Here is a 25,489-nt window from a genome sequence, read left to right on the forward strand (position 1 = left end):
GCTGATTAAAACCACTTGGAAGAGCCCTGGCTTGTGCTCCCAGCTCGTCTCACGCGCTCCAAAGGCAGGCACACACACACACAGAGCATCTGAAGCCAGTTGGACCACAGATTTCATATAAATAAAGGCTGGGCTGCTTGGAGGTGGGGCTAAGTCAGCGCCGCGCTGAGCAGGCACCATGCTTGGAGGCACCGTTCTAGGTCCGGATGGGGAGCCAGGGGTGTCCCCTGCACACCCGGCATGCCTCGAGGCCACCATCACAGCAGTTTTTAGAAATCTGCTGTTGCAGCAGTAAATCTCACCAGAACAGACAGGTCTGTTAGGTCTGCAAAGTTCTTGCAGACAGTAGGAATCTGAGCACTACCTGCAGTATTTTAATCTGAATTAATAAAAACGTTGTAAAAGGGGGGAGGTTTACATGAACGTAACTATCTCTGACAGAGCTGTCAGTAATTTTCCACAGTATATATAGTATTCCGTGGCAGTGTATAAATAAAACTTCCTATTAATGTTAGAGAGAGAAAGAAAGGAAGGCAGACACAAATAGTCCAATGAAAACACTTGGTATCTAAGTCACAGAAGATCTTAGTTACTACTTCCCCCTGCTGACACAGGACAGGACAGGGACGGAACAGATGGGAGCAATTGCGAAACTCAGGGTTATCTTATAGACCTAATCCTCTCATATAATTCCTCTTGCTAAAATTATCTGTATCCAATTCATCAAATTTATCTTTTTTTTTTTTTTTTTGCATTCTTAGCTATTTTTGAAAAAGAGTTCTTCCAACACCACTTACACTTGAGACAAGAGTGCTGGCCAGTTATGATAATCTTGGGCAGTTCTACACAATACGACAGTGGCAGCCCTAGCAAGCTAGATTCTTACATACAGCAGTGAGGACAAGAGCATGTAGTTGTTTTTGTTGGTGTTTATTCCACTTTCAACTCCTTTTTTTAATTATTTTTTATTTTCCGAGCTTATACCATCAGTTGCACCATCAAGTGCACCATCAAGCTGTCCAAGTGATCCAACAATCAGAGAACCTCAGCTGTCACTTACACTACATTTTAGTTCTCTGGGTGCTACTATCAAAATTGTGCCTGGAGTTGTCTGAATTTGACTTCTAAGGCCAGGAAAGGATTTCACAATTTGTTACTACTCTCCAGTGATGAATGCTTTCCATCCACACAGAAACTGCCATGTGTGTCTCCAGAGACAAGCTGCTCCTGCTCCCTCCTTCCCAGCACACCAGCTCACATCCTCAGGCTCTGCTCCAGGCAGCCTCTGCTGCCAAGCATCTGGCAAGCCACCCAATCTGGCTAGCGGACCATGGAAAACCACGGGCTCCCTGCAGCTCCCTTTGGGGTAGATTATGCCACGTAATGGAGAGCAGAACCCAGGGGGCTGATACATTAAAGCAGTAGTGAAGGGACACTGCAGCCAATCTGGGAGCCACAGTCACCCTGTCGGCAAAGGAGAAGAGCATGGAGAGGAGAGTTGTTCTGCTGTTTTAAAAGATTGTCCTGTGGTTTTCAGCGTGCTTTGATTTCTGGGGCCATAGCCACTAGCATTTGCAGGGCTGTTAACTTCTCCCAAATTTTTACTGAGACTGTTTTAGCCAGAGCTTTCCATGGTGTTACTGGAGGCCTTGATCAAAGTGGAGGCCACTTTATAGGTTTTGGATTAAGGGTCTCCTCATACTGTGGAGATCATAGACCCTTCCTACAGCCCCACCTTAGATCAAAGTAATTCTGTATCACCTCTACCTCACTCCCTTAGTTACCTTTAGCACTGCAAATAGCTGTGCACTCTCTCCTGCTCTCCATCATTTTATTCTCCAGCTTGTAAGTGGGAGCTTTAACTTTACATTTTCCCCATATGTCTCATCCTTCCTACAGTCCCAAGTTCCCTCACAGGCCTAGAGTTTTTAGGACAAGCTGATGTCTTTTACTCCTTTACTGTCCCAAGCATGATACTCCAAAACTAAACAGGGGAGGAGGATCTGCAGAAGCCAAATGATCACCCTACCTCCTGGATAGGCTGAGGGTCAGCTTTCTGTTTGTGTGCTTTTCCTAGATGTTTCAAAGAGTGAAGTAGCTTTTTCTCCCTGTCTGTTTTGTGGTTCATTTTCCTTACAATAGCATGTAATGCACGTTTTTTTAAATTGTAAATAGGTTTATCAATCACAGCTAGAAGGCAACAAACATGACTTCTGTCATATTTTTAATGAGGTTTCCAACCTCTTATCTCTGGATTTCAATGTCTACTAGATTACTTGGTTGCATTCTGACCCTTCAGACATTAAGGCAGGACTATCCCACATGAAGACTAACTCCCCTGACATTAACCAGTCAGTTAGGTAAAGGATAGAACTTCTCATAAGAAAGTACTTCATTTTTCAAAAACTTTAGAAGACAAATTCCTGTAAGACCAGGAATGTCTGGGGGCTATTTTCTATGTATGCTCACAAGTATATGCACATATTTCAAAATTCTTAGCAGAAAGCTACAACTCTCCTCTGTACAACATATGGCATAAATTTGGAATTTGTTTTCTATTTGGGATTCCTGGACCTCTTCCTTCCTGTAACTGCTCCCACTGCATGGATTCAGGGCTTGCTTACCTTGCCCTGTTCCTTCTGCTTTTGCTCACTCAGGACTTCTTGCCCGGATGCTGCCTACAGCAGCTGGCCTCTGTCCTACTCTGCTCAGGTCCTGTGGGAATCGCTCCATCAAAAACAACCAGCCAGGACTCTCAACAAGTGATCTCTGATGCCTGTGACCGGAGTCCCAGATACATCTGCAACATCTGGAATAGACTGTAAGTAAGTGTTCAAATATACTGTGACACTGACAAAGGAGAGGAAAATCATGAGACTTGGCAAAATTTACAGGAGACTGGTATTTGACAGGATTTAGCCTATATGCCACATAGGTATGTAATGTATATCATTACCATCGCTGAGGCTTTAAGCAACTTGTCTAATATTCCCAGAGTTTCTGCTCTACTCAGATCATTGTGTTTGGTCTGTGTGAAAGCTAGGGACCAATGAAGAGTGATTTTGGATGGAATAGGTAGTGAACTGGACAGATCACCACCAGGAACTATCCAGAAGAAAAATACTAGGGACAGAAAGTTAGCAGAATAGCTAGCTGAATATTTTCATTATGTGTAAGCTTAACATTACTCACAGACTTAACATGAATCATTCTGCAACTCTGAATAAAGTTGTCTATGTATAAGTGCATGTAAGATCAGGACTTGGTATAATAAGAAACATTTTGCATCAATAATTTCTCTATACAGAGACTGCCAAGGAGAAAATAAGTCTAAAAACCTATTGAGAGTTATTCTTTCTAGAGCAAGATTCAAATTTCAAAGTGTGGACTCTTAACAACCACTTCAGTGATAAATGAGCTCATATGAAAAATAAGCTCAAACATATCATTTCTAAAAGTACTGTCCATCAAGTCCTTGCGATTATGTTTATCACCTAGATGGTACAGACCTATATGCAATTTTCATTGTCTACAGGCAACTTTCATTTCTTTTTATTTTCTAGCATCCCAAAAACCATAGGACCATAAATTCCCACTGACTTCAAATAAACTCCCAAGGGCCATAAATTCCCACTGACTTCAAATACAGGATGAACAATAGGCATTAATAGAACTGTGCATATTCAAGTAAAACATCTAGCAAACTGTGCTGGAGAAAGCCTGTCAAGCCACACCCTCCATGATTTTTCATTTCATCCTGAATTCAATCCAGATTACAATTAGATTTGCATGTGTCGTCAATCCCATGTGTGGTCCCATTGTGAGCAGTGAATGGGGGAGACTGGTACAGAGTAACAGAGTGAAGAAAAGAGGAGTAATACTTTTCATTACTCTTCTGCACATTGGAAGATTCAGTACAACTACTGAAATTTAAATTAATCCCAGGATTGGTAAAAAAGAGACTTTATCCTCCTTTCCTATGCATAGAGCTCTGTTGGCCTCAATAACTTTGTAATTTTGTTTTAAAAAATACTCCAGAGAAAAAGGATTGATGCCTTAATCCCACTTTGGCTCTATATCTCTTCTTGGCTCACAGCGAAGGTAAGCTAGCAGAGAAGACTGAAAATCCTGAAAATAGTTGATGCTCATGGAAGAGCAGTTCTAGGGAAAACTCCCCTTTCTGTTTTACTTTTTATTATTGTTTATTTAACCTTTTGTTTCTATGTAAGTGAAAGATCAAAGATCATTAGATCACACATTAAGAGTTGTGACATTGTTAGATGTTGTGCCCCAAGGAAGATGCCCTTAGACCTTAGATTTGCCTTAGTTCCACAGGCAAATCAATCAGTTTGGTAATTGTCTGCAGCTAAAAAGGGAAGGCCTTGCTTGTCCTTTAATTTCTCCTCCAAATTCCTCCTGCTTGTCTCATTTCCCTTCCTTGCTACACCCACTCCTCTGCCCTTGCTTGATAGATCCTAACTGTGCACCTGGGTTCTACCAGGCTAGTGAGTTGAACCAGCTATTGGAGAAGTTCAGTGGGCACCAGTGCTGGTACAAGCTAAACAGCAGGAGAACATAAGTGAGAGAGCATGGAAAACCAGTGGATTGGACAGGACTTCATATTTTAGCCAGCAGAAAGTTTGATGTTCAGATCACCAGCTCTGAATCGGATTGTGCTAAATCTCCCTCTCCCCTCAGCTTCCTGAAAGTTTTGAGTCTGGCATACTGAGTTGTTTGTTCAGAGGGACATCTTTGTATCCCAGCCATGTTCTTGACCACTATCTTTTGGCAGACTGAGGACAAGGAAACACAAATACCATTTTTAATAGATGTTTGCCTGACATGAGAACTAGGAAAAGCAGCTGAAGCCCAAAGTCTTACAGAAGGCAAATTTGTATGTCAGGAGGAAGAAAAAAATTGGATAACTCCTTGGTCCTTCCTCTTTACATCTGACCAGAAAGTCCTATTCTATATAATCTCTTTCCAGTCCATTTTACACAGAGTTTTATGGATTTTGTAGCCAGTTTGGCTGTTCAGACTCATTGTTTATTACTGAGTATCAATCAATAATACTTGATTATCAGTGATAATCAAGAAATGCCCAGACAGGCTGTAAGAGTTTATTCCTGTCCTGCACAGCTGGAGAAAAATATAAAGAAAGTGAAGCATCTCATGACCTCAGACAGCCCTTGTGTTACTTTTTGTAAAAAAATATTTTGTTTTTTTTCATGTACCACCTCTGTTTACCTACCATCTTACTCATTCCCTTCTTCTTCACACCTCAGAGCAGAATGCATTAACTTCCACTCTCAGGCCTTATACTGTTTCTTCCTACAAATTTTCTCTCATGTCAGCAAAATCATTTTTTTTTTTTTTTTTAAACACAGTGATTAGTCCACAGTTTTAGGTGATTCAAGTCCTTAGTATTGACTTTTCTTTCCCCGGTTACATTCTTACTTAGTCTTACAGACTTACTATAAGAGAACTATTGCCATATACACTTCCCTGCTTTCTCATGCACTCTTGCTGCAAGCAGAGCAGATTGCGGTATTTTACCTGCTGAAAGCTTCTAGGTGTGCCTTAGAAGTAGTATCTTCTTGCAGTGTTTTGTTGCTGCTCGTATTTAAGTGAAGTGTATCAAAATGGGCAGTAGAAAAAAAATGAATACCATCATTGAGTTAGTCCTAGTCACTCAGTGCCCGCTCAAACGTTTGCACTGGAGTGTATCTGCTTGGATCACCAGTTGTGAGGCTGCGAGGACGCAGAGCATCGTAGTGACACTGGCTGATCGCAACCACTTTGACTAAATAGGTCAGGTGGAAAACCAGCAGTCCGGACAGGGGTCTGTTGGAAAAGTAAGATTTAAAGAGGGTATTTCTCAGGGTTGCTAGATCTAAAATGCCTTATTCCCCTTTTTCTTCACTTAATACCTGATTTGGTACGTCTGAAGAAACTGATAAGGGAAGCTTTTTTTCTTTTTAATTGTCTAATTACTAAGCTGCTGGGGGTTGTCTCTTTCGGGTTATTTGCTATATTCTTCATCACAGAGACACCTCTGGGCCTAATATGGAAGGTACTAAAACATTATTTTGTATCTAAAGGCAGAGATAGATATTTTTAGGATTCAAATTTGTAAATATATATAAATATATATAACGAAATCAGAACACTTTTAAAATAGATTATGAAGTAGCTGACTCAGCTCTTTTGTTTTTAAATCAATCACAATTATTTCAGCCACTATATGATTTGATGTGCTTTTAAAAATAAAGAATATGGAAGGGACTGTTTGTTTTGGGAAGTAAAACCAGGTAGTGTCAACACAGAAAATTGATAAATATATACAGAACTGATAATTTGTTTGTTTTAACACTGACTTTTGAAAGAAACATATAGAGAATATTTTGGGATAATTTAAAATGATGCTATCATAAAGCAGGTATGAAATAAGGTCAGAATTTTGTAATGTGTCAATGTAATTATGAACAATATATTTAGAGGATTTGTCCATCATGAAAATGCATTTTACTGCTTAAGATTTAAAGAATTTAAGTAAGAAAAATTTGGCAACCTTTCCATTAAAATGCTTTTTAGCCTCCATAAAAAACATTCCCACTACATTCCTTTCACTCTCTTAACAGAAATCTTAAAGTAAATAGCAGTAAGTGAATATTTGGAAAGCACTTTCACAAATGAAAGTTCTTATAGTTGGTACATTTTGAACGCTAATGGAGATATTCAGAGAAACACACTAAAGTTGAATTTTTTCTCTCTTTTCCTTTTTCTTTTGGAGAAACATCTTTAGTCTTACTGTCAGGGGCAAAACTTTACTGAGATGTTTTTCCCAGTGCATATTTTACACTGCAGGAATGTCTCACAAGAACAGAAAAGAGTGTTATAGAAGAGGGAGAGCTAAACTGCACTGACTCGCTCGAAGGTAATTATTACTTCTGAATTCAGCAAAAACGTGCCCTGAAATATTAATAAATATTAAGAATATTTCTACAATGGATTGAAATGATTATCACATGAAGAATGATAGGCTCCACATAATTTTTTTTAAGTCATATAAAAATTATTCATAGCTTAGCTTCTGTTTCATCTTCACGTCCCTTCATTTCAAGTGTTCTAAAAATCAGTAGGGAATTAGAATCAGGCTATCATGAAGTTCCCCGTGAAATGTATGCAATACCTTCATAAATTAAAATGAAGGGTTGGGCAATACTGTAGGCTGTAAAAAAAATAATCATTTTTTAGCCCTAACAAGCTAAGGAATAGGTTTTCATTGACAGTTCATTCAGCTATGGACTAAGTCAGTCAGTAGAATGTGCTTTCTTTAAAAGACATAATTAATTTAGTCCCAAAGTAAGAGAGTAGAGTAAGAGTAAGAGTAAAGAAATTAAACACAGTTTAAAATATTTCAAGTCAAGAATATCTCATCCAGATAACTTAATCATGGCAGAAACACTCCAACTTGTCATATTTTCCAGCAAACAATTGAACATGTGATTAAAACAAATTTTAAATAGAACAAGTACTTATCTTTACACACACAGCAACAATGTAATTCTGGTCTCATCAGACTAAAAGAAAACAGCTCTGTAAAAGAGCAACACCTTATCCCAAGACAGAAAAAAATATTCCTGTACTTCTGACAAGAAAAGTTTCCACAGTTCTTTGATTGACATTTTCCATTTAACTACAGTCACACTTGCAAAGTTTTTCCAAATGTCTATCCCATACCTCTTTAATGAAAGGAAATGGCAAAACTTGCTTTGAATAAAAATAGTTTTATATTTCTCCCCTATTTCTGTTTCACTCATTCTCATGTGTGCAAATATGCGATTCCTTATTTTCCTGTGACACTCTGTTTAAGAAATTTGGTTATTTCTGTTATAAGTTGTACCTAGGATACCCCTCAATTACGTTATTTTCAGGGAAAATGTACATGTTAGCTGAACTTAGTACTTACTTCATTTAGTTTAAGAACCCTTTCATTGTATACTCAAGTCAATATAAATATTGTCATAACCAATACCATAAATGTAGGCATACGCATTTTATTCAGCGAATATCACATTAATGAATACTTTTAAAAAGGAATTGAACAATCACATCACTTACTTTTCATAATATGAGGCTTAAATGAGTATTGGGGCTTAAAACTTATTAAAATAGTTGTGGATCCTAACATTGTTCTCATTAACTGTTGTAATGTATTAGGTAGACTTCCTAAATAAAAAAAAGGAGGTATTTCTCCAAGTGAGTTTTAGTATGCTAAATTCTATCTATACTTCAAGAAAAAAAAATATTTTTTCAATAAACTACAGAAATACAGTTAAAAGTGGTTGAAATCATGTTTATAATAAAGTTTAAATCAAACATGAAGTGATTTAGGAAAACATATTGGTTATTCAGAAATGTAAGATGTAATGTATGCAAACATAAATCTCTAAGTAATCATGCAACTTGATGACAAAGTTTATACTTTCAAACAGCTCCAGAATATGAGATATATCTACGGCAAAAAACAGCAGCTTAGCTTTACAGAACATTGCACCAGAGTATAAACAAGGTGTGAATTTGAAAGCGCTAGAGGAATATCATTGGTATTTAATATAGAAACACTGAAGATTCACTTTTTTTTTTTTTTCCCCTTTAACTACATTATTCTCAAAGCATTTTAAGCAATCCTGGAAAGCCACAAAACTGCAGTGATAGCGTTCATATAGGGTGCCATAACTTTAGCTATTCAAGTAGACCACTACAAGTCTGTAAAAAGACACACACCTTCATCTGTCTTGCATTTCTGCTTCTCCAAGGTCCTCAGTGTAACTGCAAAACTCTCTCCCTGCTTGTCAAGTTTAAAGCCACTTGTGTTTTACTTCTGTCACTTGCCACATCTATCGAAAAAAAGAAAACCTCATGGTCCGGTCATTCCAGCAGGATGAGGTGGGAGATGAAAAAAGCAGCCAAGAAAAGCCAGTTCGCAGTGGAAAGCGCCTCCTACATGAGGAACAGAAAATGAAAAACAGACCACAAATTTCTAATCTTTACTGTGAGTAGTTGAACAACATTTTACAAAGTTAGTAATGAAGACAAGAATGCAAATTATTGCAACAACTGAGCAGGATTCTCCCACACAAAGCTGGGAGCAAAAGATAAATTACCCCTTTCATTTTAGAACAACAACAACAAAACCTACATCTGAAGCAAAAATGCTGCTTCTTAATCATATAAGTAGACAACATATTTTATATATGGTATAGACCACTTTTTCCTCTCATGCAGTGTTTAGCACTTTGCTTCACAGTTTGTGGAGTTACGAACACCTTCTAATCCTACAAACTCATCTAAACACTTGAGATGTTGGGCTTTGGATAAGCCTAAAGTAAAATCAGCTGTACTGTCTGATAGCAAAGGCTCCCATAGTGTTTTGTATCCAGTGATGTTCATTGTTGCATGTGGAAGGGCTCTAAGGACACCACAGGCACCCAGAGACAGATGCTGCCTGGTTCCAGACTCTCTTCATTCCAATGATGTGTCTATCTTGACATTTACAATGTCATGTCATGGCAAACTGAAGTGCATCATCGTCTTACACAGCATAGAACTTTTCGATTTTATTCTTTCCCAAGTCATTATTTTTATTATTTATTATATTATTTATATATTAATATTATTATATATATATAATTATATATATATATATTATTATATATATTATATCTTTATATATATATATAGTCATTATGTTTATTATTTCCCAAGTCATTCTTAGTATCTTGTCTTGCCTGCTGCTGAGCAGTGAGGTGTTTAGACAGATTTATCCAGAAAAAACTCCAAAATCACTTTTTGTGTGTCACTATTTACCCTCTTTAATCATTTATTACCTATCTGTTCAGTATCACAGACTTCTGCTGAACTTACCTTGTTGAAAATGTTGGTATTTTATTCCAATACTCTTTTATTATTCTATTCTGCAGGTTTAAGAGGCTTTCACTGCAGGTTTATTGTGGCCTCTAAAGCTACACTAAGATAAACTGAAGATAAAGAACAGCAGAATCTGTACATGTTTAGAAATATGTAATTTTTGTGTTTATTTTTTATCCAGGAAGCCTGTGTGTGAAGGCTAAGGGTCAGCAGATGGTTAAGATGTAGAAAGTACTCAAAATTTACTGGGCTCCGAAAGCGAAGCTACATTATTTCTTCACTTTGAAGGAGATTGGGCAGATCTGAATACTGGTGCCTTTTGTGCAGGATGTGCAAAGTTTGGTCCCAAAGTGCAGCATCTCTAGAAACAGGTTTAGCACAAAGTGACAGGGACCAGACTTCCAAACCCAGGAGTTCTGAAAGGACTCAAGTGTGGAACATTGGAGCTGGTATTCCCTGTTGAAAATGCCTCCTAGTAAAGGAAGGGAAAGCAATAAACACAATGCTAATTAAAAGAAAAGAAAAATCAAGTTGCATCTACAACCTAGAGGTTTGTATCTACAAATTTTGTCTACACGTTGAGAAAAACTGCTAATATAATTAGTGAATGTGTATGTAGATACACACTGACAAAGAGGCCTTTCCTCATATTTAGCAGAGATTTTTGCACAGACAAAAGCAGCCAGACTACTGTTTGCATAGATTTTTTTAAGAGTTTTAGATATTGTCCGTTCTCAAAGTTTCAAAAAAAGGAAGATGCACTGAGATGTTCTTTATCTTCAATTAATCTTATTGTGACTGTTTCAGATTTGTTTATACTTAATGGCTTCTGTTTTCTTAACTTAGATGCAAAGTCCTTACATATTAATAAGGACAAAGGAAAGTTTTACACTCAACAGCCCATGAAAAAAAAACCCCACCGTCATTATCTAATGGGATACCGAGTCAGTTTCTTATAAAGAAATTTATTTCTCTTTCCTTTTATATTGACCTGTCTTTGCATCTTAGGAATGCTAGATGGCCTTAACTCTGTATTTTCCTGCAAGATTTGAATACTCAGTCTAACAAGGAGTCTAGATTATCTGTCACAGCGTGGTACCAGTCTACCAGCGGAACAAAGTCTCTGTCATCTTTATTGTCTCAATAGCCTGACTTAAACCCAAATAGTCTAGGCATGTTTTTGTAGATTCTGTTATCACTATATATAGACAGTTTTAATGGAATCTGATTTATATTGCTCTTTGCAATTTATTTTCCAATTTTTTTTTAAATCAAATAGGATTGCTCATCCATAATCATTTTTTCCTTCTTACACATCTCCTATTTCTAGATTTATAATGTCCATATTAAAAAACAAATGTTGTAGGGTGACAATAGCCTTGTTTCATTTTGATTGAGATAAAGCCTGAGTTTTCTATACATGCTCCTATCACCAGCAAGCCTCACTCTTCTATTTTCCCTCAACACAAATGTTACAGCCAGGCACTAAGCCACTGTCTCCGTCTCTCTCTTCCTATGTATGAGTTTGGGAACATTTTGAAAAAAGCTACCAAAACATTTCTGGTCTTCAAACCCAAGCTTGACAGTCCGGAGATGGTGCCAAACAAGGGAATGGAATGCCAGGTAAGATCTTGATTCCAAAATGGAAAGTGTATGGTTTTAGGGGAGGAAGAAGAAAAGAAAAAAAAAAAGTTATTATCTGATTTCTGTTCAATGCTGCTGCATGAAAGAGCCATAAAAAATAATAAAGAGGAAATTGTCGGTAAGCAGATCTAAGAAATATGTCCAAAATATATGGTTTGAGGAGGGGAAAAAAAAAAATTCTCTCCCTTACACTATCAAAGACAGTAAGCTCAACAGACTGCAGTTTACACGAGTTTTCTGACCCTGTGCTATTACATGTACATCTCAGAGCTACCAGGCTGCAAGGATTTGAATGTTTTAGGAGCCTCCTAAAGCAACTTGCTAATGTGGTCATTCCTCTTACTGCAGGAAATGTTACCACAGGATGAACGTTTTTCCCCCCTTCTTCTTACCTGAAACTTGGGGGTTTTGTTTTGTTTTTTTAATATTGAAAACAACCAAAAAAAAAAAAAACCAAACAAACACCATACACAGAGTGCAGGAAGGAATATATCAGCTTCAAGACACATCTATCATGGTTTCCATCTCACTCTCCTATTTTTATCCATGCCACCCATCCTTAAAGCTCCTTCCTAACACTTGATGTGGTTCAGGGATTTTTTTTAACCATATAGAAAACAGAACATTTGTGTCCATTTAAGTAGGTATCACTGACTGTCTAGAGTCAAAGACCTCACAGCAAATGATAGCTCAGCATCTTCTTGTCTATGCACGTTATCCACCATACTCCTGTAAATAGGTCACATGCAAGAATCTCTTATGTAAACATATATTTTTCCAAAACAATTTCAGGCACAAAACTTTTTTTTTTTGACAAATGTACAGAAAACATTAATACCAGGAGTTGAGGTTGTTTTGTTTTATTTTAACACCTAATACAATTCAAATTTAAAGGATTACTTGCACAAAAAAATAAACACATTTGGTATAAAAATTTATCATCACTTTAACACTTTTTTTTTTTCTTCCTCTTATGACCTGCCACTTCTCTGGGGCAGAAACATATAAAGACTAATGGCACAAGTTTGTTGTATTCTACAGCATTTTTTGTTTTGTTTTTACATACTCAAGTACCCTAGAGGACAACAGCCCGCTGTATACAAGAACCATTTTCTTCAGCCTGCTGAATTAAGTTTCATAAAGAACCAAAGCTATAAAGGCATTTTAAAAACCACTGTCGTATATTCTTTTTAGAAGCACTGACTTTCTGCACCATTTATATACATAATCTTACATAACAGCTCTTGAGTACAGTACATGCAGCAGAATATATCTGTTGAATATAAAACATACATTTAAAATCTTCACTTATCAGATTTCTTTGAAGAGTGAATTATTGTGGAATGCCCACTGCTTAGAGAAAATGGTTTGAGTACAAATGTCTGCATATGTTGGCCGCTGGAACAATCCAAGGCTCACTGGCATTATTTCTGTAGCACATCAATGTGCATAAATACTTTGCTTACAATATTAAAACACAACTAGCAAAACCAATAGCTCCAGGATCTTACGACTGCTATGTTAACCCTTCTTTAACTGGTTGCAAAAAGTGTGGTGGGTTCCCTCCCCATCCCCTCCAAGGCCTCTATAAAATCTTTAGTTTGTAGTTCATTTTCCAAATGAAGCAGCCTATTTATGTCTACTGCCTCTTCTCTTCATTGCAGCCGTGCACTGTGGACAGTACCATTTCCCTTTCGGTGCTTCTGTCAGTCCAACACAGCCGTAATGGAACCACTCAATAGGACACTATAAAAACAGAGGTAAAGTTTAGGGTTTTTAGGGTTTTTTTTTTTTTTTTTTCTCCTTTAAACTCCTGTCACAAGAAGCACCTGACAAAAATGAAGCCCCAATAAGAAGCACAGATTCTGTTCGTAATCCAAAGTCATAGAACAAAATAAAAAGAGGAGGAAGATTAGATCAGCCTACAGCATATGCTCAAAGAAAACCGTAACAATCTTAGGAGTCAGGCATGGACTAATATACAGAGCAAATTAAACATATTATGCCTAGGAAATACCTAGCTTGATAACACCTGAAGTGACACATGTAATTATTACTCACTTCTGTGATAATAAAGTACGTCAATTATTAAATCATTTCATCTAACTCTTAAAACTTTTTTATTGGAATGGGACAACTAGTGACACAGCTAAATAGCCACATACGAAATATATTTTATGCTTAACCTTCCTGAAAATGGAAAAAGTCTTCTCAATAGTTTGAACTGTGGGGAGAAATGGGGAGAAGTTTCAACCCATATACAGATTCCCATCTTACTTTTACCACAGTATAAGCTTTACTTCTATTTAAGATTTTTGTGAAATTGTCTAGGAACTTGGTGCTAGTAGGTTCTAACATCTTCTAACATCTACCGCAAACCTCTGTTTTTTAATTCTTCATTCTTCTATGACTTTCTGCATGATTCCTTCAGTCTCAATACACAAAAGATGAAATAGGAATGAAAAATCTGGAGTAGCAAAAGTGAAATCCATAAATATCTGGATAGTAAGTGGTACATTTCCAGTATTTAAAGAAAAATTTAGTAATGGAACAAGCCTTTTCAATTTTGAAGCTGTTCACAGAGGAAAGAAAAACACTAATATGTAGTGTTACAACATTTAAGACAGTGAATAAATATTTGTATTTGTTTAGTGCAAGAGTTCAAAGATTAACTTCTATTTTTCCATAAGCTTTATTATTTAGTAAAAATATTCTTTCAACCACAAAAAAGGCAATTTGGCTTAGAAGAGCTACATAAGCTTAGAAATTCTTAAAAGCAACATTCCCAGTGTACAAACACTTTCTTTACTTATAATAATTGAACAAAATCCTGCTTAAGTAAGAAGGAATAAATGGAACACTTAAGCATCTGGAATTAATAATATTAAAAATCTCTCTGTCTTTTCTTCTGTCACCACTTTTTTTCCACTCATCCTACATGCTTATTTAAGGTCATTACTAAGTCTAACAGAGGGTAGGGGTCAACTATGGAAAAATAATTATCGGTTCTTTTAAATCAAAAAGCTTCATTATTCTGTACATGAGAGTAAAAGTGAAAATAAATTAAAACAAAACTCTACTCTGAAACTTACTCTAAAGAAAGTTAACTTCTGTAAGCAATATTTATATGCACAAGCCTCTCTCATGAATCTTTAGGACTTTGTTACTTACATCTTGATTATCACAGCCTACCATTTCACCATACGACACCTAATTAAAAGAATAAAAGAAGTTATTAATAATTATAAGCAAGTGAGGCTTTCAAAAGTCTAAAATATCAGTTTTTACATTGAGGAATTTTTCATTAATAGCAGCAGTAATCTTTGGATTTTTTTTTACTTTTGTTACACCATCTGAAGAAAGTTATGTCCATACCGAATTGATTTCTAAAATCTGTTTTATTGCATTAAAAAAAATATGTATGCATATTTCAGGTTGGATAAGGAAGGTCAGCATTCAAAACCTGAGATTAGCACTTAATTGGTCTGAACAAGAACACTCAGCACATTATCAGTATACATTTCACGATGATATTGCTGCTTGGGATTTCCCTTGCCAACATGACGATTTCAAGCACTTTTATTATTACTATTTGAATACACTAAACATTTTCAACAGAACTTAAAAAATCTGTAAGATGAAAAAAAACCCATAGCATCTTTAAATGTATTTAAAATGAGAACTATTTTTAAGCGTCTGTTCTTATATCCTCTTTCATCCTTTGAAGTATCTGACTCTTACAGAAATAGTAGTTTCTCTAATTTCTCCATTATTAATAACAATGAAGAGACTTGGAAAATGATCTTCCTAACAGTAAAACTTACACTTGTTCAATCATGTCTTCAAGTCTTAAAACATTTAGAAAAGTTTTAGAACTTTCCAGATATGTTGCATCATGGAAAAACCTAAATTTGTTTTTAGCTTCAACAGGTGAATTCACTACTCCTATCATCAGCAGGAAAAAGCTAAAAACAGTCTATCTTCAGTACTGAAATTCTGATCTGTTTTTAATTTGGAAATCAGAATATAAAGTTAAAGTGCAATGAAATAGCAGCTCTGATTATACTTCAGATTAGAAGCTTTTCTTACCTGATTACAAATGCAGTAACGTGGCTCATTTGGATCATAGGTCCAGTCAACCTGGCTATTAGAATCAGACTCTGGTATTACTGCTGTTTGCTGTGACAGTTCCTGCGCTAACGCAGATGAAGAAGAACATGATGATAGAGAGGATGACGAGGAAGATGATGAGGATTGCTGACTCGAGGATTTGTTGTTGTTTCTGAACAAAGGAAAAATAACATGTTCTAAATACATTTACTACCAAGTGAAAGGATCACAAAGCAAACATTTCACAGACTGAAACATTACACAGTGTAAACCTCTAGGTGTCATTCCATAATACATTTCAACTGAGATGGATATATTGACTAATGTTTGTAAAAGGAAAATAATCCATGCCTCTAAGATAGGCAAGATAGATTATTTACAAGATAGATTATTCTAATCAATGGAATTTAAACAGCTTTAAGTTGTTAAATTGCATTAATTTTTTTCTTCACAACACTTCAGACAGACCCAGTGTCAGTCTCAAAAAAATTATTACCAATAAAAATCCATGTATGTGTTATATATGCCATGTGCAATGGATAGGTGTGTTTGAAGCTGCCTGATTTTATGTTAATTCCCACTCAGGCACCATCAGACCATCAGAACTGCGCCAGTATACATATGCTAAGCTTTTGCTTATAGGTCAGATCTGATACCCCAGACAGGCGTAGATGGAACACATTTTAGAGAATGCATCAAGTTTGTATAAAAAAAAGTGCAAGTTAATTTAAAAGGACATGTATTCTCAGATAAGCTCTTTCTAGTACTGATTCACTAGAATCTTCAAATACTTTTAAATTAATCTCACACAGAATCCCTTTTGTTTGCTGTCCTAGATGTTCAGTCTCCAAAGTGTTGTGATTTTTTGCACAGCGGCATGAAGCAGATTCACAGTTCTATTTCAAAACCATCTACAAAGTATTGCTTAGTAATTTCTAGTATTTGATTTTAGGGCGAATCTTCAGTCCAGAGCAATGAAAAGGCAGACTATGTAACAGCACAAAAATCAAATGATGACTTGGGAGTGGGTTTAAATAAATCCTGGGGTGGGTTTAAGTAAAAAGAAAAGCAAGAGAATAAAGCAAAAACATCCTAAACAAAAAAGGTCAGCAGGCAACAACCACCTTGTGTTGCACAGGCTGTTGTCCCAGGAATATTAAATACAGGCCATGCATTTTAGAAGAATCCTTAGCGGTCTTAAACTCTAACTGCAGTCAACAAGAATGAAAACCTACTTGCTTTTTCTGCCACTTCGTGAATCTGTTGTCGATGAACTTAACGTCTGTGTTAACGTAGATGCCAGAGCTGATGATGAATATCCAGTTGAATCTCTGGATAATGAAAATTCCCTTCCAATCTGAAAATCGTTGTTCTTAAATGCTTCATAGCTAGCTTTTAGACTGGATGTTCTTCTTCCTTCCTTCATCTAAAAGGAATACTGATACTGCATCAGATTACACAGCAGAGTTCTTGTATAGGACGCACCAGGCTTCAAACTATTATTTGCAGAGTTTTATTAATTACCCTCATGAACAAAAAATGTATAGTAAATGGTAGAAATAGATAAGAATGTTGAAAGAAAAGCTATATAAGCTGTCCCTTTCTACAAGTTTACAAAACGAAATTGTAGTATGCAAAGAACAGTTGTAATATGAAAATTGAATCTTATCACCTGAAAGCAATCATGGAAATATGGTTTAAAAAAAAAAAAAAAATCACTGGTCTTTCTCCTTAATCAATAATGGATGGCAAATTATCAAGAATGTTTTGACATTACCTGCGCTGTGGCTTGCACTGCTTGAGCTGCTGCCATGGTAATAGCACCGGCCCCAGATCCTGAAGATAATGAGCCCAGGTTATATGATGCCAATGGTTGAGAAGAGTTTGTATTGTATGCATTGTTTGAAGAGGATGATGAATTACTGTTTCGACACCCTTGATGAACAGAATACATTTATGAAATTCAAAATGAAGCTAAAGACCTTTGCATTTTAAGAAGACTTATATAATGACAGCCAGGGAAAGGTTAGGTGATCTGGTTATGAATCAGAGTAGTATGATCATTTTGAAAAATGTTGCAAAAATGAGGCCAGCATCGGCTTCAGGAAAAAAATAAAAATAAAAATAAAAATAAAAATAAAAATAAAAATAAAATAAAAATAAAATAAAAATAAAATAAAAATAAAATAAAAATAAAATAAAAATATTTTAAAAAGGTTATTCTCCACATCCAAAGAGTCCCTGCTGAGTTCAGCTGCTATGTCTGTATAAACCAATTCTCAGTTAAAACAACACTCACTGCAGTTATCATCAAAAAGAAAGTAGAAGTCTTACTGTAAAACAATAATCTGATATAAAATCTGCAGTGGTATCTTCTAGAAACTTAAAAACTACAGATCACAACAGTAATACCACAAGCTTCCAAAACAATCAACAGTGACAGCTGCTCAATAAATGCACTTCCATTTGACTTGCCATCTCTTACAAAGCTCCTTAAGCAAACAAGCAAAAAAAAAAAAAAGCATTAAAAAAGCATAAATATATTTAAATATAAAAAACTATCAACTATAAATATAAAAAAAAAAAAGAAATGGTGAACGTCACTAAATGCCCAAACTTCTGTAGCCAGACGCTGAAATGCTTAATTCACACTACAATTCAAGATTAGTCCATTAAGGAAAAACAAAATATCCACCTTTTTTCTCCAAACAGGTCACAGTAAGTAAATATTTTGGCTACAGACAGCTGCAATTCAGATATATCTGACCAGCGAAGTCTAAAGCAAGAAGAGATAAATTTCTTTCCGCATAGCGCTTTGGAAATATGTTATGCACAAAATACAATGCTTTTGTTTTCCACACACGAGACCACTCTCACGTTGAAAATCAGCAGCAAAGGTTTTGTTTTAAATTTACAACTCAAAAGAACTTCTTTCCTATTTTAAAACACCTAACAATGGATTTTATTTTACTCAACCTGAGTAACAGGCCGCAAACACGCCTCAAAAAAAAAAAAAAAAAAAAGTGAAAATTATTTCCTCTACACTGCTTTCTTTTCCAAAAATGAGAATGCACTGAATCTAGTATTTCTACTACTGGTAGAATGAAGCTGTATTGCTACTTCTTTCAAGCAAACACCAGCTGTCAAATGACAACAAACCTGATGTGCTTCATGGACAGATGGATATTGTTACATTGCATTACAGATGGGTAACACTGCCTCCAATTTATCATGTTTCAAATGACTGAGAAACCATTAAAACATATTAGCCCCTCTGATCTCACAAAACAGAAGATTCCATCATTTAAAAAAAAAAATGCAATGACAATTAAGATTACCTGGTGTATTCTCTTTAGAAGCATCTGAAGTGAGAGTGGATAGAAGAGCTTCAGATTTAAACTTCTTCTCAGGAACATGATCTGTTGTACTATGGTGAGAAGATGGGTTGTGTTTCCTTTCTAAATAAAAACAAGTGTTGTGAACTTCAATGCAAAAGCTTTTCAGCCTAAAAGTAGAACTATAACCACAGATAATAGAACAGTATTCTAAAGTAAATTCCTTCAGTAAAGCCTTGTTATTTTATTCTTGAAATTCCTCTAAACAGACATCACGATCATTGCACTACTATGACTGACCACTTCTGAGGACTGTTTGGAAAAAAAATACACATAATGTTTAGGATATTTTTTTCTAATATTACTTGAAAACAAACACGAAACCTTTAAAATGTGAACATGTCTAAGCCACATGAACTTACTCTCTACTGGAGTGTGCGAATGGGCGTGATGGTTATTCACAGGCTGTGATGGGGTGTCCAGCTCCAGAGACCCTAACACAACGTTAAAAAGGAGAGGAAAATCTGAAAGTCATAATTGAAATGATTTTCACTTTTACATACTATGTGAATCTTTAGAATATTAATCAAATCCCTATGCAATTGCACTTATTAATCTGAATAATTTTTTTCCAGTTTAAATCATTACCACAGTATAAAAAGAAGCCAGTCAGTGCAACAGTTTTAAACTAAAAATTGATGACTGCTACCTTACAATTATTGAAATCAAAAGTTAAACCCAGAGGCAATAAAGAGAAGACACGACAACACTGCCCTCATCGTGCCAGCCATTCCAAAGAGCTGCACACAGGCCAGTTGGCAGAGCAAACATTAAACATGTTATGAACTAGTCAAAAGGCTGCCCTCTGGCGGAACACCTACAGCAAGTGTTTGCCCTGACTGCTAAAATGTAAAGAGGTTTCTACTTTTCATTTTACTTAAAAAAAAAATATATATATATATATAAATAATATTTTAAAGATGTAAAACACTTTCAACTTGGATTCCAAATAAAATAAAATAAAATAGTTGCCCTTTTATGTACCTACTACACCAAAACACTTACTTTGCAGCTTTTTTTCAATGGTTTTGTAAAAGAAAGAGTTGCTCTAAACATTCAACTGTATTTCAGTTTGGCCAATTACCATTGAAGCTGGAACTTAAGATCAAACTTAAGATTAAAAGTGAAAACATTACAGGCCACTAACAAATTTATGCTATTTTCATTTCTCAAAATGTCAAAACACCTGTCAATGTTCTTTACAAAAAGAAAGCATACTTACGCCTCTCTAATATTTCTGTTATTCCGGCATTATCTGCTTCAAGTTCCATTTTAAATTTGGCAAGTTCCTGGTCCAATTTTCTCAAGTGACGGTCTACCTGTTTTTGAGACCAACGAACAACAAATAACATTCTGGAGCTGTAATAGTTCCATCGTTAATCTTGAGCCTGCAATATAATTCCCTTTCAGCAATTCTCTGGCATGGAACACTGAGCATGACATACAGAAACATAACTTCTTGGTTACCTGCATTTCCACAACTCAGCAACGACATTAGAAATAACATAAAAATAGGGTTGTTACTTCTCACTTGCCCAGACAACCAGAGCACACTAAAGCTGCATATTGACCTAGAGGCTGGATATCCTCCTTACTGTAGGTCATGTTCCAAGATACAGGGTTAAATGTTTCTTTGGAGAAAAAAAGGGGGAGGGTTTAGAGGTATGCTGGGTATGGGCGCAGAAGACAGAAGTGAAAGCACGTGCATGGATGGGCTGCTGCATGCAGAAATTGAGGATATTTGGTTGAACCACAATATAGACCAGTGGTCTAAAATATTGAGTAGATAGGTCTCTTAATTTAAAAATTAAAGACTTCTCTGCTCTTGAGGGAAGTATGTCCTGCTCTCACACACTAAAAAGCCAAAAATAAAAAGAAACAAAAAAAATCCCTAAGCATCTTGGAAATAAACACTGTGCTTTAAACATTTTAAACATTTTGCTCAGCTGTAGTCATAAAACAGAATACTGTGTCCACCTGTACACTGCATTACTACAAATTGAACAGGTTTTTGCAGTTAACAGCTGAGCAAATGAAACAGGTTAAGTTCCTATTTCTATCCACCATCAATTTGAAGTGGGAAAAAAAAAAGGTAGACAAGGCACACTAGCTTTTCTTGTATAGTGTACGTTGTATATTTTACTATAGTCTAGCTTGCAAATTTTTTACTCTGATAAAATGTAAATTAGATACACTTAAAACTGAAATACTTATCAAAATGTTTTGAACTCCTTGGGTACAAAGTTAGTTAATCCACCTCTGTCTACTTACCAAGTCATATATTTGGTTAGCCAGTTGTACTTTTTCATCAGCATCTTCCAAAGCCTTATAATAATCCTGTTATGAAGAGATTTTTTTTAAATGATGAGTGTAACTGAAATAATTTCTGCTATTTTTAACTACTGTAATAGAGTGTGAAATGTAAGCTAAAAGAGGAGATATGAGTCAGTTTTCAGAGACCGTGAAGCTGCATTGTAAAAAACAATCAGTTAAAATCACGCCTTAGAAAAAAGCCATATCACAAGATGTTGACACCGACAGATTTCACAAGCTGCAAGAAAAGAAACAAAGTCTTGGCTTTGTTTTATATTACTCAGCTTATGTAGCATAAGTTTATGAACTCAGTGTGAGACATCATTCTTAAGAGTTTTATATAAATGCATTATAAAACAATTTAACTAAAACAACATGACTTAGAGCTCTGTTTTAATTAAAGAAAATCCATAGAATAAAAACATTTTTAAAGTAGACTTAAACATGTTTTAATTTTTTTTAAACCAGCTTAAGTGTCTTTTCTGCCCTAATTTCCACTGAAAAATATCTTAGGTGAAAACTATGTGAAATTCTGATCCCGTTGAAGTTAAAACTTTTCTTCTAAAATTTATTCTAGTGAAGTCAGATCTTTGATTTTACAGATACAAAGATGCTTATATATGTGTATATATGTAAAATCATTTGTATTGACTATGGACAAAAAAACCTTGGCTGAATAAGAGGTTAAAATAGAAAGAGTAGGAGGCTAGAAAGGCTTTTTTCTTTTTCTAAAGTGACTGCCTACCACTGCCAGGTTTAAGTCCTGAAGGACAAAACAAAAGCTGAAATACATGCATCTTCCCACTCCTCTCCCCTTAACATCACTTAAACTGTTAGCATACCATATACTAGGACATTTACAAACCCAAAGGGAATGTTGAAGCTAAGCCTGGAATTTAAGCAGCTTCATGTCATACAAGCAGAAACAGAGATTAAAAGGCTGAGCTCAGAATACCAGAGTATCTGATATCATCACCACTATATAACCCTAATTTTTTAAAATATTAGTGCATTTATGGTAAAACAAAAGATGAATACTTTATCAAGGAAGCCTTTCAGCCATTCTTCTTCTCTTCGGTAGTTCTATGTATCTCTCTAAAAGCCCAAGGGAAGCCACAGTTCTGAAATGAACTGGGTGGAAAATAAAGTTTTCCATTAATTGTAGCTTTTTTTTGCCTAAGGTTACCTTCTGCAAAAGAAAAAAAGTACCCTACTCCTGTGAGATCCTTACTTTTTTGATAGATGTCATTTGTTCTTCTCTCCATTCAGGTTTGTTTTTCTTAGCGTTCATAAAAAATTCATTTACCCGCTGCTCAAGTTGATCCATTGCATCTGTAGCAAACAAAAAGATTTTAAGATATGTGTTATCTTCTCAGGTACATAAACACTATAAAATAAGCTGGATGTTTTTTTCTTAAACAAAGTTGACAAGACTGAGGTGCATATTAATAGAGGGGAGAAAAAAAAAGTGACAGTGGACAGAGGAAGAAAATATTTACCTTAACTTCCAAGAAGCAGAATTGCATTCCGGTAAGATTTTCATCAATGTTCTTGTGCTCTTCAGCAAGGGATAGGCAGGACTCCAAGTTCTAAAGGTTTTTATCCCTAAGAGCAGTGGTAGCAACTTAAAGCATGACTCAAACTCCTCACCCTTGGCTCTAGACTACTGGCCTTGGAACTTTCTAGCCAGTTACAAACCAAGCAGGAAACAAAATGTTCTCCTAAGAGAAACAATCAAATGCAAAACCAAATAATTGGAAAAAGAAGAAAAACCCATAGAGCCTCAAAAGTTAGAGCTACAGAAGAGTTTAACTGCCACCTTTAATTCAAAGACCTGTCCACAATTTGCTAGGAAGAGGGAGAGTACATTGAAAGCACTCAGGTCATTTCCCCCACCTCCACCAGGTATTGAGCAATAAATCCATGGAAAAGATGCCATTTGGACAAGATTCTCACATATATAAAGCAGAAAAGTCTCGTAATGGAGAAAAATATAGCCATCAATTCTTTAAAAGTAATTATCATAAGAAAGGAAAATATCAAACTACAAGTGATTGGTTTGGTTATTTATTAAGACATTTATTAAATTTATTAAAACAACAATAGTGATTCCCTTCCCATTCCCTCCTTAAAAAAAAAAAAAAAAAAAAAAGGCATTGAGATTAGGGATCAACGTGTATAAATACCTCAAGGGAGGGAGTGAGGAGGATGAGGCTGGCCTCTTTTTAGAAGAGGCCACTGATAGGACTAGAGGAAATGGCCATAAACTGAAGCATCAAAGTTCCACAGAAACTTGAGAAAAGAATTCTTAACAGTGAGGGTGACAGAGCCCTGGAACAGGCTGCCCAGAAAGGTTGTGGAATCTCCTTCTCTGGAGATCTTCAAAACCTGCTTGGATGCAGCCCTGTGCCACGTGCTATAGGTGACCCTAGAGGGTGCAGGGGGGTTGGACTAGATGACCTCTGGAGGTCCCTTCCAACTTTAAGCGTTCTATGATTAGTATTTCAACAGTTGGGCTTCTGCCCATTCACCACCTTGCTTATTTCCAAGACCAAGTAGTTGCCTTAGTCAAACTAGTTTTGATAGTCTTACTAAACTCAGGATAGATGATAGCACTGAAAATTGTTTTCACAGAACTCTCATTGATACTATCCAGACAATAGTTTCAAATGAAACATGACAATGTATCAACTTTCTACCCCTCTTCAGGCTCTTTGCATAATACACTCAAAAAGCACTAAAACTGCCTCACATGATGGAAATCTTGATCTCACAATGGTAAGTATCTAGATCAAGAAACTCGTGAGTGATCGTGCAAGCATGATCTAACTCTTCAAATCAATGGAGTCAGTAGGATTTTTTATGTTGTAATTTTTCAGGACTAGAATTAGTTTTCTTCATGTATAACAACCGAAGATCATATAAACTAAAAGATCCAAGAGGAATATTTATTGATTGTGCCTAAGCTGGGAAGGCCCAGCATCAGAACCAACAACTGACTGGAGGGATAGCAATTAATCTCAAAACAAAGCAGCCACTACCCAGGCTCACATCAACGTTTACTTACAACAAAACTCTTTCGACTGCTTTAGGTGTAAAACAGGTTAAGGATATGAGAATCTGTAGAATATATACTTTTCATTTGCACTCCGTTCTTCTGAAGGAAGTCTGACCAGGAAGCAAGCAGCTCACACTGTGTGAGGGCTTCTAAAAGCTTTGAGCTTTGGCCACATCTCTATAATTTTGTCTATAAATTCAAAGGAAAAGACGTTGCCTCTCCTACTCCAAAAGTGGAAACAGCTAGAAGGTGAAAACAATTCCTATGGTTCCCCACACACGTAAAAAAAAAATCCTCTCTATTTTTTATCGAGGGCACCTTTCACTATGTGAAATAGCACATAGCAAAACTTCCAAAGAAATCTGGTCTCTCCTGAAAGGTCAAATCTGTTAAATAGGACCACGGGACAAACCTGTTCAGTTATCTGAAAGATTCTCTTTCTTAGCATAGATTTGGCAGGAGAGTTGCCAGGAATTCTGTTAGAAAACAGGACTATTTTTTCCAGAGTTTGACTTTTTGCCATGAAGACCTGGAGCATAATCCAAACTTTAACTGAAACAGAGAAGGACTCCACACGAAAACTTTTTCAGTCAGAGATCAAGAGTCAAAGTCACAACTCCAGTGTTCTTCACTTCTCTTACAGCATTTTTACCAAGATGTACAGCAGACGCAGCTGGCTTGCCTGTATTTCTTCCAGCACCTGCTGCTTTCAAGCAGCACCTGCTCCACTGGAACCCTATGTCATCCAAATAGGACAGACTATAAAGTCAGCATCAACTCTGGCAGCAGCCCAGTTATCTCATTAAGAGTCTTGCATGTTTCTGAGACAGCATCATTTGAATAAGCAAGCACTGTTTTCAAGTACTTCAAGGACAGCGACTCGGCACAGGAAGTCACTTATCTCACAGCATCAGGGTAACCTGGCTCATATGGAATATTCAGCTGACAGTTTGCCAGTTGATATTGAAGACATGAGAGTTGTGGAATTTTGTAGCATCTTGAGGTGTTTTGCCACTTGTTGTGCAAGAATTCCTGA

General features: G+C 36.1%; 1 protein-coding gene across 5 annotated transcripts; it reads right to left on the bottom strand.

Moving 5' to 3' along the window:
- Positions 1-12,482: 12,482 nt before the first annotated feature.
- ING3 (inhibitor of growth family member 3) lies at positions 12,483-24,608 on the bottom strand. 5 transcript variants are annotated; one of them, XM_026051673.1, is made up of 12 exons: positions 24,463-24,608; positions 22,895-23,116; positions 22,627-22,727; positions 21,354-21,419; positions 20,305-20,401; positions 19,445-19,546; positions 19,026-19,145; positions 17,465-17,622; positions 16,923-17,113; positions 15,667-15,859; positions 14,749-14,787; positions 12,483-13,323 (listed from the first exon to the last, which is right to left on the bottom strand). In XM_026051673.1, exons 3-12 carry the CDS (start codon positions 22,720-22,722, stop codon positions 13,207-13,209), a joined length of 1,179 nt encoding a protein of 392 aa, XP_025907458.1. In that variant the 5' UTR covers positions 22,723-22,727; positions 22,895-23,116; positions 24,463-24,608; the 3' UTR covers positions 12,483-13,206. The 5 variants fall into 5 exon arrangements, with proteins under 5 accessions (XP_025907458.1, XP_025907461.1, XP_025907459.1 ...); XM_026051676.1 differs by lacking the exon at positions 24,463-24,608 and having other exon boundaries at positions 17,465-17,523; positions 19,445-19,516; positions 22,895-23,372; XM_026051674.1 differs by lacking the exon at positions 24,463-24,608 and having other exon boundaries at positions 19,445-19,516; positions 22,895-23,372.
- Between the last annotated feature and the right edge of the window lie 881 nt (positions 24,609-25,489).

This window comes from Nothoprocta perdicaria, unplaced genomic scaffold (genome assembly GCF_003342845.1).
Source record: "Nothoprocta perdicaria isolate Ctin4 unplaced genomic scaffold, notPer1 scaffold_79, whole genome shotgun sequence".
NCBI classification, from domain to species: domain Eukaryota; kingdom Metazoa; phylum Chordata; class Aves; order Tinamiformes; family Tinamidae; genus Nothoprocta; species Nothoprocta perdicaria.

Coding starts and splice junctions, on each gene's coding strand:
- ING3 (XM_026051673.1), bottom strand. CDS start 22,722: ATGGATCAACTTGAGCAGCGGGTAAATGAATTTTTTATGAACGCTAAG. Junction 14,788..15,666: donor GTTACTGCATTTGTAATCAG/GTAAGAAAAGCT, acceptor TCTTTTAATTAG/GTGTCGTATGGTGAAATGGT. Junction 13,324..14,748: donor TAGGCTGTGATAATCAAGAT/GTAAGTAACAAA, acceptor CTGTTTTTATAG/TGTCCTATTGAGTGGTTCCA.